Source organism: Argopecten irradians, chromosome 12, assembly GCF_041381155.1.
Source record: "Argopecten irradians isolate NY chromosome 12, Ai_NY, whole genome shotgun sequence".
Classification (NCBI taxonomy): domain Eukaryota; kingdom Metazoa; phylum Mollusca; class Bivalvia; order Pectinida; family Pectinidae; genus Argopecten; species Argopecten irradians.
Window position 1 is genome coordinate 15468061 of NC_091145.1, and position 17020 is coordinate 15485080.

General features: G+C 32.6%; 1 protein-coding gene across 4 annotated transcripts in view; it reads right to left on the reverse strand.

Annotated features, from left to right (window-relative positions):
* Positions 1 to 17020, reverse strand: part of LOC138336198 (SLIT-ROBO Rho GTPase-activating protein 1-like) — a 93599-nt gene that overhangs the window by 60094 nt on the left and 16485 nt on the right. The window contains exon 1 of one of the 4 annotated variants that reach the window (XM_069285564.1): positions 12391 to 13028. The exons of 1 other annotated variant lie outside the window; for it this stretch is intronic. In XM_069285564.1, coding sequence (XP_069141665.1) covers positions 12391 to 12430 — 40 coding nt within the window. In that variant the 5' untranslated portion in view covers positions 12431 to 13028. Of the gene's footprint in view, positions 1 to 3026; positions 3406 to 7865; positions 7985 to 12390; positions 13029 to 17020 lie in introns of those variants that run through there. 2 more of the 4 variants (XM_069285565.1, XM_069285562.1) reach the window with 2 other exon arrangements.

A 17020-nucleotide genomic window follows, 5' to 3' on the forward strand; every position in this document is an offset into this window, starting at 1 on the left:
AATCGTACTTTACCCACATCATTCTGGGATCTTGAAATATTATATATATTATAAACCACCGTATTGATTAAACAGTCACGTCTTGGAGGTCTATAAACCACCAAAAACTTCTTTATATATTCAAAATGGTTAATTATATCCCTCCAGGAAGCGAATGGTAACACCACTATGAGATATGCATTATCATACATGTTCATCTATTTTCGGTCTGTTTAAGTCCTGATGAGGCTTCATACCTGTGTCGGTCAGGTGTACATAACGAGTTATTCCTGAAACAAAACACCTGTAGTACCACAATACCAATATGAAGGAATGTTTAAGCGATCGATCCTAATCACAGATTAGTGATCAGATTAGGTTAGACATACACGCAAAGTGAGCTTATCCATTACATTCGGCCCAAAATAGCCATGAATACCTCCGCTTTGATCAAGACAATAGTACTAGTAAATAATGTGTATAGTATGTGTAGATAGATCCTTTTACCCTGGTGTTCTATTTAATCTAAATTTGTTTGATTTTTCCGGGTAAATATACGTACGTCTTTAAGTTGTTTCAGTAATTCAACTGTAATACGCCTTATAATCACAACAGTCATAGATATCAGAAATTTGAGGCGTTAATTCTAACGTTGTACATATATTTAGAAGGACTACTGTTCATAACAATATGACCAATCACATTCTGTTGTCTGACCTCATTTTAGACAAATAGTATAGGAAGAAGGGCCTGTATTATTATGTACTATCATGGACAATATACATGTATTTCATTATATTACTATACCTAACATTCTGTATAATCATAACAATAATAAAATCCATAAAGTTTTCGCCCATAAAACAAGCCTGACTGGAACGTTTCAATATCAAGGGCCAATCTGAGATAATAACTAGTTTTAAGTTTAGATAATAATAGTCCTGAACTAATAGAAAGCCTTTATATGCGTGACCGCTGAACCGAGGCCATTTTAAAGTCTCTTGGTAAGAGCTTCATTGCAAAGCTATTCATTCATAAAATTTCATGTCTGGCTTGCAAATATACTGTGTATTTTTCTAACACAAAGGGTCTTTAACTCTGTAAAGTTTATGATGATTTTTTTTTTTACTGAAATGTGCTTTTTATTTTGATAAATTCCTGTTCGGCATTCAGGTTTCACATCTAAGAGATAAAACAAGAAGCAGCTTGTATATTAAGTACATGTTTATATGGTGAAACATTGTAAGGAAGATGAAGGCTGATCTGTGTGTTCTGAAGGATTTGCTATAGCTGGTAAGATAGTGGATATACCTTCAGCATCATGTTTAGATCTCCTAAAGGCAGCTGGAGCTAGATTGAGGAAGATGGGAGTTTGACTGACTCCTCAAGATGGTAAACCTGTCTGGTAGACTGTATGCATGACCCAAGAAAGATGTATTGTTACAAAAGAGTATGATAAACATGAGAAAAACACCAACATTAAAATAACATAGTCAGTGATATATAGCTGTACAAGATTACATATAAGGCAAAGTTTAAAACGTGATGCTGATCCAGTCCTATGTATACATATAGCTATAGGTGCGAGATATTTCAGCTGGGTTAATGAAACCATAGGGAAATTAAGTCATGAGTGTACCTGGAGAATAAAACCCTAACCTACAGTCAGTATCTTAATTGTAACTATAGCTCATCCAAATCAAATGGGTATTGAACTATATAGCTGTACACTGATCGTGAGACACGATGTAAGACTCAACCCAGAGGGTTATAATTATGATAACAAAGGTGTGTGTGGGGGTAGGGGGGGGGGGGGGGCAGAGTGTACAATATATAGGTATATACTGGTATTATGTTTACTCAGCCTGTAAACACATGAGGAGGATATAAACCATGTGCTAACACTTTGTCCTGTTTTACTGCTCTCTATAACCTTGTTGGCAGACAGACCATATCCACAAACACCATATATCAATTGTACATGTGCAAGTTTTTCTCCTCAATTCCATCATTCATTCATAAAGTGACAACTATTTGCATGCCAAGAAACTTGATAAGATGTTAAAAGTTCTGCAACATCTGGGTTGACCCATATACCAAAGATGATGGGAGCCCTAGGCCTATATAATATAAGCATTAATATATGTCTAATTGTAGCCAATTGCAAGATGAGTTTACGTCTCACCTAGCTATAATTGGCTCAATCTTAACATTGACATATATTTTACTCATATTGGCAGCATATGCAGATATTTGGGTTTTAATATAAACACAAAAATTAAGCAAGTAAAATCTAACGTGTGTCACTGTCACAAGCAAATTTGTATGTATGACATGATAAATACCATATACTGTATGTGCATTATTTCATGCACAAAAATGGCATAAACTAATAAAAGTCTCAATTTTAAATCTTAATTGATCTTGATCAATATTATATTTACTCATAATTGCTGCAATTATAAAAAATCTTAATTAATTAATGCTTGGATTAACTACTGGTAATTTAAGTAAATACTGCCCGATCAATGACTTATGCACCAAGAACTTTATATTTACATTGTCTGGTCATCATCTCACCTGTACCAATTAAGCTATACTAATTAAAATCCATTGACCTAGCTGGTAACCACCTTAACGAGCTGATCAAGCTTAGTTTCAAATGTCTATAAAGGTGAGTAATATAATGCAACAACATGAATTAATCCCCTGATCAAAATTCTGTGTAGATACATGTATATGTCAGCTAGCATATACTTAATCCTGATGACAGCTGAAACTCTCGAGCATGCAGCTGTTTGTATAATGGCAACAAACCGGTTGATGTTTTTTTTAGTACTAGCTGCTGTACACATACCATATAATCTGTCATACAAACCAAAAATTACTAATATTTAAATGTATTAAAAAACACATAAAACCATGTACCTATCATAATGTAATTTTCAATCTGCATGCACTCCTTAAGTCAGCAGATACAGAGTGAAGAATATTACATGTAATGTATATTTGCTTGGTATGTTTTTATAGATACGTTAAAAACTTACTGCTTCCAAATCCAGTTTGTCTACGTTTAGATCTGCGTAGAGATGAGGATCGGCTGAGATTGAGTCGGGGTAGTTCCCCGGGTGAGGCCAGAGCCATGGTGTTTGGTAGTGAGGAAGTGGCTACAGCTGCCTGGTAGTGTCACAAAGAAACCATGTGAGCAGTACTGGTGACAGACATGTGTAGCAGTACTAAATCCAGGGCGTAGACACACTGTACTATTCCAGGGTATTTTCCTCAAACACTGTCTAAGGACATGTGTGATATCCTTCCCACAGGCACCAGTTCAAATGTTCCCCCTCTTTCTGTACATACCACCAATGTATGGAGAGAGTCTACTACAACACCCTATACTACACCACAGAGCTTGTCCCCTACACCGCTGTGGACTGGCCTGTGATCTAGGTCACAAACGCACTACTGAGCCAGTCCACTTTATGGCTGCAGGGAGATCATGATTTGTGTTTGTGGATTTAGCCATCAAAATCAGTGAAGCATCACCTAACTAACACATAGGTAAAGGTTATATATACACAGGTAAAACACACAGGTAGATCATAACAGTGGCCTATACACAATACACATTGCTGTCATGTATATGACTAGCACATATATCTATATACCAAATACAGTTAGATAATGCTTAGTGAATATATCACAGGAACAATTTACATAGATGTTTCACCTGTTGTTGTGATTTGTTTACCTGCATATACAAATCTCTATATTTCAATATTTATTAAATAAAACATTTTTAAGGTGTGTTTTGAGAGACTTAAGTTTATTCATTGTGACCTATTAATTATCATTTTGACTTGGTGTTGATCGACCCACACATTTGTTATGGTGTCAGGTATATAGATTTGGAGGATCACATAAATATAAATGCAGTTGGTGTGTATTCAATATTCTTGTACATGCACCAGTAAAATGTTTCTTTGTTGAAAATCGCCCAAAATGTGACATCTTTTTCAGTGATAAATTGATCAGACATAAAATCAATCAGATAGTGTCAGTCCATACCAAAATCAAGTACAGGAAAGTATACTTTTAAACTACTTTGTTTTTTTGTACTTTTTGTGCTATTTACAAAAATCAAAAACAAAAAAAAGTATATTTTTTTTTGTACTTTTTTGGACTTCAAATTTTCCTGGTGTATACTTGCTACTATACCTACACAACAAAAAAATATTAATTTTGTGGAATAAAGGAATTTTCATTTCGAGACCTTTTTACAACATGTACACATACCTATACAACTATAATCTGTATTTATAAACTGAGTACTTTACCACATGTGTAAGCTAGCTGCTAGGACATGAAATAGTTGCCTTCTTGAAAGCAAAAATCAATAACAGCAAATCATGTACCTGATTTACAGTTTCAAATTAGACGATATAAAATTGGAATCGAATAAGAATTAAGGCTTAGTGTCTCTAGAAAGAGTGGGATAATTTATTACTGAAGCTTTAATTGATAAACGTAAATAATAGTTGATTAGACCCTGACAGTTTTATTGATGTACGATGCATTGTCTGTGATTCCCATGGACTAGTAGCTATCACTGAGGCCTATAAAACACACGTTACCCAAGGATTTACAGGAATACTGGTGAATGGAACACAGCGAATGGACAGAAAACTATAACTGAAAAGTATTTTTTCCTGGTTTAATTGTCTGATTCGTAATTAAAGTCCGACTCAATCATCATGATAATTCACACAATTGTGGATCCCATGTATTTAATTCAGAATTATAGCTAACTGAAATAATTTAATACACATAATTGTTTTATATTAATTAGTACAATTAATATTATTGCTTTATTCATCTATCTATACCGCATGCTACAACGAAAAACTTGAGACAAATTTCAAAACTCTATTTTTTTTTAATGAATTATTTAAAGTGAACAGTCGGGCAAGGATGGCTAAAGTCGGTAAAAATGATGTGAGTGTATCCAGTAGAATTTCTTATGAAATAGAAAAATAAAATATCTCATCAAAATCTGTCTGCGTACGAAGAAATTAATTTAAAGTACAGGAATCCTAAAATGTCCTCCCGGCTGACTATGTCCGTGGTTACATTTCCACGCAGCCTCGCTTTCAATGCTTTCAACTTTTCTTTATTTCAATGGTCAGAACTGGGAAACGTAAGCAGAACTTGACCATCGTTTTAATATGTGAGAACTTTTGGAAGGCCAATGAACACATTTAGACTGAATTTCTTTGCCCGACTATTCACTTTAATTCCCTAAATGAATAACTATAACCATCAATGGATTTGCCACTAAACTATTACATAAACCAGAACAATACATGTTTCTGCATAAACCATACTTTCCAAACTGAAGAATATATTTAGAAATTTTAAAATTGGCAAAATTGATAGCTCTCTATACTAAGCTTTTTTAAAATACCATATTCGACCCAATAAGTGCCTAGGGCGTTTAAAAAATTGAAAAAGTGCTAATAAGACGAAATCATTGCAAATCTATACAGTTTTTGGTCTCTATTTATACCTGGGCAAATGAAATCAAGGCCTCAAAATTGGGGAGGGGCACTTATTGGGTCAAATAGTACAGTATATGCAAAAGTGCAGATTTCAGTATTCAAAAGTACAGTATTTTTTTTTAAAGAGAATTCCCATTTGTGAATTCCACATTTTTCAATCTGTTAATTAATTAAATAATTCTTTTCCATCAAGATGATAATTAAAGTACATGCTGTACATGCTATATATGCATCAATGCATAGAAGAAAGATATCAAATTCAGGTACCATGGCAATATTTCTCAATTTACCATTTTCACTGTTTTGTGTGCATGCAGCTGCATCATATAATCATTTCATATAATAATGACCATTGTAACAAATATATCTATAAGTTGCCAAGGAAACCAGATATATATATATTTTTTTACCTGCACAAGTTTTTGTGCATCATTAACATAAATTACAATAATGGTCTCTGCATAATCAAACTGCCATAACTTACATAGGTGTGTTCTCCATTTGCCCACTTTTTATAGAACAAAGAAAAGTGTTGGTATAGGAGAATAATGGAAAACCAATTATAGTCAGTTTCATAATAATATATATTCCATAAATATATGTATATAGTTTTAAATTACCCCCTCAATATGCAGGTATTTTATGCAGACAGTAAACAGTTCAAGTATACAGTGATCATTTTATGTTGTTTATGTTGATTTATGCCAAAAGTATATTAAGAAATATTATTACAGAAGACAAAGTGTTTTTAAATTAGTTAAATTATTAAGTGTTAACAACATTAAAGAATTACAAAATACTGGTAAATTTATTCATTTTGCTTTTAAGAAAAGGTCAGAAAAGTTAAAAAGTTGAGACATTTGGCTGGAAATTTAATATCTATTATACAAATCTCTCCATCTCTTTTGTTATATCAATTGTATATTTTACATGATGTAATTTTTACTTATTGACCGTAAGGTCCATGGAATAAAATGAATTCAAGTTGAAATTTAAGCAAAGGACTGCATGCAGGTATACATCACCTAGCTGTCTGATCAGTATACACATACTCACTCAGACGGGTACTACCTGAACTCACAAGATTAATCAGTATATATATACATAAGGTCTCCACATCTATCAATCTACCTGAGAACACCTGTGTCATTTACCTGTTAATTGCCATGAGATATGCATGCCAATTACCACACTATATTATAGCTAGTACAGGTTTCAGCAAGTGGTGTAAGGTATAAAGAGTTATCTCCCATGACTGTCAGCTGTATTGTAAAATCAAAATCTCTATATTCCTCTTTCTCATCATAACTTCATATGTACTGAGTATTGTCCTGAATGAACCATTAGCCAAGTTGCTTGATGAAGATCAAACTGTTTTCAGTATGCTAGCTGTATAATCCATCCAGTTCTATGGGTCATTTAATTTATGAGCTATTTAAAGCTAAGGTTATTACCCAATTGCCAATTTTGGACATAAACGAAAACAAATCTCGATCAACATTAGCTGAATTATGGAAGTGATCCGGGAGTTTCATTATCTTTCAGAAGAGGAGGTACAATTGTAATATTTCAGGAGGTACTTTTCTATACTATTTGTATGCTATATCTAATGAAATTTAGCACAAATCACATGGTACCCACAGCTAGGTTTAACTGGCAAAAAGTACCATACCTGCAGATATGGTTAACCCCAGATTGAAAATTACAACATATATTATAAAAGTTCCAATATCTGTTTATAAATACAGGTATCTAGAAACTGATTGCATAGATATATTACCACTCAATGTTATACATCAACACCTGTGGTGAATTATAATAAAAAAATTAATAAGACTGCTTCCTTATTTATAAATATAAAATTCTTTTTCTTCAAACTCACGTCCAATAATACGTGACTTAATTAGTGTACAATAACTTCCTTATCATTGCATATAAAACCTAGCTGAAAGTGGATTTTTTCTGGTATTCTGATTGCGATCGAGATAATTAGCTGACCTCTGACAGCAAGCACGGTCAGACAAAATAAACTCTAATAATCTTTGAGGCCGGGAATGAAATAAAATACATTTTTATGTACAATTCCAATGATTTTTCTATCTGTTAATTATATCTAAATATCATTATTTTCCCAAAACAATACACAACATTAATTTCCTTATTGTGAGATCATGATGATGTTGAGTTTTCCTGCCATGCTTGGATTTCTTTTCCACAGAGGTACGAAAAAAACAAGATTTAATCATATATACCACATAAAAGCAAAGAAAAATTAGTTATAAAACTAGAAAACTTTAAATAATATATTGAGAACAAAAAAGTACCTACTTTTTCTGTAACCTTTTATGAACTGAACAGACGTCATTGGTCCGCTGTATCCCTCTGTACCAGGCCTTAACACTATGACATAATGTCTACATCCCTCAAGGAAATATTGTTGTGAATGTTTATAACATACAAGATCTATGATATTATAATGTTGAATTCCTTCATTTTAAAGCATATCAAGTGGTCACATCCGTCAATAGATTGTTGGCCTATTTAGCTCCATTCAGCGGGTTACATACATATGTACTATGGAGAGTTTTATTGACTTAGGTTCCTTAATCCCACCATATATTCTGACTGGACTTTGTAATCTGCCAATCATATTACAGCAGATCATGTCCAGCTATTACAAGCCACACAAAAAGGAGCCTAGCGTACACATATTATGGCCATTGGAATGCCTGATATAAAATTATCAATGACAAATCATTAAATAAACTTTAATTATTCACTCATAACTGTGTTATTGATTCCAGCAAAGATACAGAGTTCACTCAAGATTAAAAAGTGGAGTAATTGGTAAAAAAATATATTGGTATAGTGCCAAAGTACAAATGTTAAAACAAGAGGTCCATGGGGCTTAACACAAAGTTCAGATACAGAATGACAACAAAGACGTGGAAACTATATTGGCCCCTTGCACCTATTAGGCTCCTGAAATCAGTCAAGAGTATTTGATTCCATTACATATATATATCTGTGAGTTTATAGAGCATTTTTGAAATTTGTCAGTTTAATCCCTTTTGACCCTACCTCTCTGAGGCCCAATGATCAGCTAGGACCGTTTGGGCTATATCAAAATGCAATTGTTGAATGTATCATGGCTTCAATATATAGTAAAATACAGTCAGATTTAGCAGTGTATTCCAAAGATCAAGTCTAAATACTGACTGCATGAAGTTAGTTAAATTAGATTTAATTGGTAATATATCAGTTGATCTTTACATCAACAGCAACACATGAGGTGTGCATGATCGTCATTAAAAGTGAGCAAACATCACAAATATGATGGAGATGAAATAACATGAAATCAACATAAATTATTTCTGAAAAGCCAGCTGACTCAGAAACATAATAATAATACAGACTTCCAAAGGGGCAAATTTATAAAACTTTAGATTCAAAGGACTGTTAATGAAGTTACCCCAGATTTCCAGAATAATGAGTTACTTAGATAATTCCCTTTGTGAAAGAAATACAACTTATTTTTACCACAGATTTCCAGAATACATGTAAATTAACTTCCAAAGATTTTTAAAAAAGCATCCAAGTGATACCAAGCTCAGATGAAATAACTTCAATGATTACTTCCCTTTGTAAAAGATTTAAAATCAACTTAGAAACACCTCAGCTGAAATAAATATATTTATATTTCTGTTAAATGGCTTCCACCAGTCCTACAGCAGTAACATGTCAGTGAACAGTTGAGATCAGTGTTTCCCACTGCTTTCTCACCTCTACTGATAACTATACCATCAGAGTAGCCAAGGACTCCATCAGTAATTAAACAAGTGATACAGACCTGGTGATGATGGAGTTTCTATACCGAGTGGTTTAGTTACTGTGGTAACCACCAGCTATGGCTATCTGTTGTAGCTGTCTGTACCACACACATAGATATCCCATGTGTAAATGTAACAGACACATATATCCTATGTGTAATGAACAGACACATAGATATCCTAGTGTGTATATCCTATTGTAAATTAACAGACATAGATATCCTATGTGTAAATGTAACAGACACATAATATCCTATGTGTAAATGTAACAGACAATAGATATCCTATGTGTAAATGTAACAGACAATAGATATCTATGTGTAAATGTAACAGACACATAGATATCTATGTGTAAATGTAACAGACACATAGATAATGTGTAAATGTAACAGACACATAGATATCCTATAATTAACAGACAATATAATTTCTATGTGTAAATGTAACAGACACAAGATATCCTATTGTAAATGTAACAGAAATATATCATATTGTGTAAATGTAACAGACATATAGATATCCTATGTGTAAATGTAACAGACACATAGATATCCTATGTGTAAATGTAACAGACACATAGATATCCTATGTGTAAATGTAACAGACACATAGATATCCTATGTGTAAATGTAACAGACACATAGATATCCTATGTGTAATGTAAAGACACATAGATATCCTATGTGTAAATGTAACAGACACATAGATATCCTATGTGTAAATTAGAATCAGGCACATAGATATCCTATGTGTAAATGTAACAGACATAGATATCCTATGTGTAATGTAACAGACACATATATCCTATGTGTAAATGTAACAGACACATAATATCCTATGTTAAATGTAACAGACAATAGATATCCTATGTTATGTAAAAATTCATGTGTAAATGTAACAGACACATATAGATATCCTATGTGTGTAAATGTAACAGACAAAATCCAGAAACAGAATCCTATGTGTAATGTAAGTAACAGACACATAGATATCTATGTTAATGTAACAGACACATGATATCCTATGTGTAATGTAACAGACACAATAGATATCCTATGTGTAAATGTAACAGACACATATATATCCTATGTGTAAATGTAACAGACACATAGATATCCTATGTGTAAATATGTGTAAATGTAACAGACATATATATTCCTATGTGTAAATGTAACAGACACATAGATATCCTATGTGTAAATGTAACAGACACACATATAGATATCCTATGTGTAAATGTAACAGACACATAGATATCCTATGTGTAAATGTAACAGACACATAGATATCCTATGTGTAAATGTAACAGACATATAGATATCCTATGTGTAAATGTAACAGACCATAGATATCCTATGTGTAAATGTAACAGACACATAGATATCCTATGTGTAAATGTAACAGACACATAGATATCCTATGTGTAAATGTAACAGACACATAGATATCCTATGTGTAAATGTAACAGACATATAGATATCCTATGTGTAAATGTAACAGACACATAGATATCCTATAATTATGTGTAAATGTAACAGACAATAGATATCCTATGTGTAAATGTAACAGACAATAGATATCCTATGTGTAAATGTAACAGACAATAGATATCCTATGTGTAAATGTAACAGACATAATACTATGTGTAAATGTAACAGACATAATATCCTATGTGTAAATGTAACAGACACATATATATCCTATGTGTAAATGTAACAGACACATAGATATCCTATGTGTAAATGTAACAGACACATAGATATCCTATGTGTAAATGTAACAGACACATAGATATCCTATGTGTAAATGTAACAGACACATAGATATCCTATGTGTAAATGTAACAGACATATATATCCAATGTGTAAATGTAACAGACACAATAGATATCTAATATGTGTAAATGTAACAGACACATAGATATCTATGTGTAAATGTAACAGACACATAATATCCTATAAATGTAACAGACACATAGATATCCATGTGTAAAGTAACATGCACATAGATAATGTGTAAATGTAATACCAGTAATTAACAACACATAGATATCCTATGTGTAAATGTAACAGACACATAGATATCCTATGTGTAAATGTAACAGACACATAGATATCCTATGTGTAAATGTAACAGACACATAGATATCCTATATGTAAATGTAAAACAGATTCTCACCATGCAGTGAAAACAAAAGACCATGCGTGCACTCTTTGAGGTATCTTCCCTCAATTCATTTGGTTTTTGAAAACAACTCCTCTAATATACATGTATAGGGTTTTGATCATTGATGTGATCATTGTTATGTAGTAACAAACCGTATGGTAGCTAACAAATAGCCCTTTAATTGTAGACAAACTTGTTTAAATCTCGCTGATCAAAGCCTCTCCATCTCTTATTTATCTTGGTCAGGTAAAAATGATCAAGTTTCAGAAACCTATATGATATGGTAGCAACAATCGTGACCACTTGCTCATGTGCAAGTAATTAACTTCTTCATTTAGATACCTGTGATGGCTGTTGGCGTTGGCAGTGAGCTTTTCTTTGTATATCCACACAGTATATACATAAGTACATTACACCTTATAAACATTTTTTATATTTGACCATTCTACTCCTGATGTTCATTAAAGACCTGTCTTTATGGAGACTGATCTGACTTGCAGGCCAACCAACTGATAATTAATCTATTACATCCTATGGATAAATTTCTTTATACTATTTTGAAATGTCATTATACTGTGCATACAGATATTCGATTACTTATACATTCTATGGAGAAATTTTTTAGTTTTAGTACTATTGATTTTGAAAATGTCGTAACACTGTGCACTAAAAACATTGTATCATACATATTTACCAAATGTAAATATATCTTTAAAACAACAACTACAAAGTTTACCATAAATGTCTATAATGATTGATCCACACTTCCCTTCTACAACGGCAATTAACATTAAAATGGTATCAGAGACATTTTGGCATAAAACTGCCAAAATATCAACATGAAAGATCAAACTTACGCATACTATGCTTTCGGTGAAAATTCTCAATCTCTGGCATGATGTCGTGGTAAAAACTTTGACCTTGAATGGAAGTTGACCTTCAGAATTTAATAATCCTCTTCTAAAGTTCAAAACTCATCCAAAATGGCAACACACTTATTCTAAGTAACGCATCCTGTACCTCGACACTTCAGCAAGTGTAATTTCGCAAATAACACTGGTGTAAATAATACAGTGAAGTGAAACTGTTTGCACCATGAGAAGTGACTGTAACAACTCCAGTTTAGTTTACATAGAACTGTGGTGCCACATCTGGTTCATATTGAGTTGTGATGGTGGAGGGGGGTTCCTCCTGTCCTAGTGGCTCCCAGATATGTCTCTACCCTAATTATAGGACGTCTCTTGCCTCCAGAAAATCTACAGTTTCTCAGTACATTAGATTTTAAAAACTTCAACCCAGGAAAACAATATCCCACAAATGCTTGGACTATGAGTGGTACTTCCTGAGGCTGGCGTTATTATACACAGTGTACACAAACCTCCCAGTTTACAGGGTATACATGACTCTATATGACACAGTCATTGGAGGATATTTCATACATAGATATGATTCTGCTGTACACTTCTCTACCTATATTTATGACTAAAGTTTCTAAACATCTGTTGTTGGGCTCCAGCACAGCAGGTAGAGTGTTTAGTAAAACAACAATCACATCACCAGTGGGAGCTGGTTCCTGGTGGTGTACAGGAAGCCCTCTCAGTACAGGGTATAGTGGTATAGTGACAGGTCTGATCCAATGCCAACAGGCTTCTAAACCACATATACCCATCCCCAACATCCATCTCACATACATCAACACACACATACACTTTATACCTATTCCACTTTTTATTTTCATAAATAAAACAATTCATGTGTACATGTTACAGATTTGTGGTCGAGCATCAAAGGCCCTCGGCTATACATCAGGTTATAGACCATCACACACACGTTTTACAGACAAAAACAATGAATCATCGCCTGATCATCAATATTTTCTTTCAATTATATATGCATGGCCAAAGAAAACTATTCAATCCTTTAAAATGATTTAGCTGGCAGAGATAAATATCCATGTTTCCATCTATCTTACTAGATGCTGAACCCCATGCAAGCATCAACATATGCCAATATCGTTTCCTTCTTCCTGATAAGAAAGTATGCAAACTCTGTTGTAAATCTTTTAAAATAGGCACTATATTTTACCATAATTCTTACAATAAAACATATACCTTCTCTCCCAACAGATTCAATGTAATTGTTGCACTACAAAATTAAGCCTTTTGTTTTCTAATCTAAAAATATGGCTTAATTTGCTTTTTATTCTTTTTAAATTATTGAACAGGAACGATATAGATTCAGCCAAGAATGTTTGTAAAGACATAAGTGGCCCCAGCATTTTTATATGAACTCTCAATAGGACAGAACACACAATATACACTATGAGACAGCTAGGACACATAGGAAGAAATACATTAAATTTTCAAATTCCATCTAAAAAAATATCTCAATGTTCTTGAAATTAGAAAACCCTAAATATTGAAAAAAGCCTAACCTTTTCAAGAGTATAGCATATAAATATTTTGGGAATGCAAAATTGTTTTAGTGTGGTTTTTTTCTAATAGTTGCTACTCATTCAAAGACATTCTTCATTTACATCATACATATGCAATGGTTCCTTGTAAAGGTAAATTTAAATGGAAAAAAAATATAAAAAATAACTAAAGACTAATTGCTGCAAGGACTTTCTGTCTTTACAGGCTTCTTCAGGATCAATACTGATATGTACCGGTATATATTTCTTGTCAAGTAGTTCAAAGATTTTTCTTATGATTTATGTTCCAGAATTAGAGAAGAAACAAGCATTTTTAAACTGAGAAGTATATTTTTTCTGTAATATAAGTCATAACATGGCTAAGATGAAATAATTGCTATGTATGATGTTAGAGAAAGACTGCAAGCGCCTCTTATGAAAGTTTGCTAATCAAAGTGGCAGTGAAGTTCTTTCTTGGACTCCTTCCAAAATTGTATACTTCATTACAAGAGCATTAATATACTGTATAATGGAATCCTTTCAATCATGTGTTTTATATCAAAACAGCTTACCATTCTACTGCTCAAGGTTTAATGTATTGTGATAACACAATTATTGAATGAATTAAATTCATGCAGCATCTTTCTGATATCAGTATACAAAGACAATTATAAAATACATTTAGATAACTTTTTTATTCATTTTTTCTTTTATTTATCACTGGAAGATGTAAGTCTAAAACTACAATCAGTACAGGCAATGGTTCTATTGTTTAATTGTTTAATTATTAATAATGCATTTTTAGTTTTTTGTTATATTTAGTATGTGTGAACAAATATAAAAATCATAAGAAATAAAGAAACTCTGAAGAAATATCTGACAAATTAGTTTGGTATTTTAGTTTATGTATTCTCTTCCTAAGAGTCATAATTGTGGTTTATTTATAGGTTAACTGAGAAAACAATACTTCTATTGACTTACAATGTCTTGACCCTTGTGATCAGCAGCTGTCGTCTAAATAACCTTGGCACTTAGTCATCCAATGGAAGGGAGGTAACTCTTACATCTCTATAGCTATTAGTGTAGGATTGTGTGTGAATTCAGCTCATTTCACTACATGAAGAACCATTTTAACTCTCCCATTACTAAAGCTAGAATTAGCTCATTTCCACTATGAATAGCAGGTTTTAATTAAACATAGTGATACATCTACATGAAAACTTATTTAAAATCTCCCAAAACTAAAGCTAGATCAGTTCATTATAAAATTTCGGGGGTGAATGCAAATCTGATCTGTCAGGTTACGATATAGGATGGTTTAACTTTGAGGCATATGACTGTCTCTTTTCCTGTCATAAACTAGTGTAAATGTCACCAACTCCGCAGTCTCATTGTCTTTTGCATATATTTAAATTGTCCTTTCTAAAATTTTATGTATGTACATTGCAAATATCAACCGAACGGAGAGTCGGTGAGAGAATAAAGCCCAGTGATAGGCCGAGTCATGTAGGTGATAACCAGTAACTAACTAATGTTTATCTATGTATAACTGAAATATCACACAGTTGACCTTCACTGCTTTTATGTATTCTGATATTTTATGGCATTAACAAGTGTATTTTATTGTAACATCTGTATGTACACACTTTAAGCTACCTTTATTTTTTATTTTATTTTTGTATATTACATATATTATATATAATACATTAGGCAAAAAAACAAAACAAAAAAACACCTTAATAATATAGGTAGGTTTAGGGGACTAGTATTCAATATCCCAATAAAGCACAAAAATGATATTTGACATTTTCTTTTCAGTCTTATTTTAAGTACCTTTTTAAAAGTATACAGACACTACACACGATTTTTGTGAAAAGAGCCAGAAAATATTTTCAGTAGAATTGATTTAGCAACCTATATTTACCACCAGTTGTTTCTAAATTAAGAATCAATAAAAAAAATATGATTACTTTATTTTGAGGACATTTTTATTCACCTTGGCATACAATAATATACGACATGTAGATATGATCAGAATTTCATTTATATATAATGCAGAGAAAAGATAAAGGCATGCCAGATGACCTAAAAAATAGAATTTTCACTTTAAGTAAACAACTACACAGATAAGGATATACAGGTAAGCATGCAGTCAGAGATATAGGTTACACTGGTGCATGTAATAGGACATATTGTACTTGTGTATTGAGAGATAGGGCCCTGGTGATTTACAGGTGTTAACGAGTATACAGCCAGGTAAAACATAATGCTGATATCTACTTACCTGGACATGACTAGAATATACAACACACACTTCTCTTTTGTTGTTAACTATAACAAATTCTATACATGTATACAGTATACATTTCTTTATCATTTTACAGTGAAATTAATTTTAATGAATACTGCTTAAAAACGTAGCTGCCACATTGGACTTCAGATCAACCTGAAATACATGTGTAAAAATACTTGGTTGGGACCTGTAGAACTTAATAAGTTTAAAATAAGTTTTCAAGATGGCAGCTGTCACGGCCATCTTGGATTTTGGATCTTCCCAAAAAATAACAATGCTTGGTCTGGACCATGTCAGGATCATTTCAGACATGTTCTAGTTTAATACATTGGTGGAACTTATGAAGTTTGAAATGTAAAAAGTTAGCTGACTGCGGTACACGATGAAAGATGACAACAATTGGTTATTCTAAAGCTTCAGGTCAGATGACCTAAAAATAGAACTTTAACAAACTACGTAATCAGCAAGTCGATTTTGGTCTTAAACGTGTGTATATGGACACCAAAATATGTGCGTAGTCACCATATATAGATAGCAGTCCATCCATGACAAATTTTAAGCTATCACCATACCTGAATGAACATTGATCAGATATAGGCAGTGCTAAAATCTGAACCTGTCAACACTTTAAACCCCTCTCAGTACAGTGAATTATAGGTAAACCAAACCGGTGTCCATACAACATACCTTAATTAATACACAAGTTTATCTGTATACTTGTGGGTCAATTTCCATATCAAGAAAAAGACTTGTTTAGGTTATGAATTTCACAGTTCTGAAT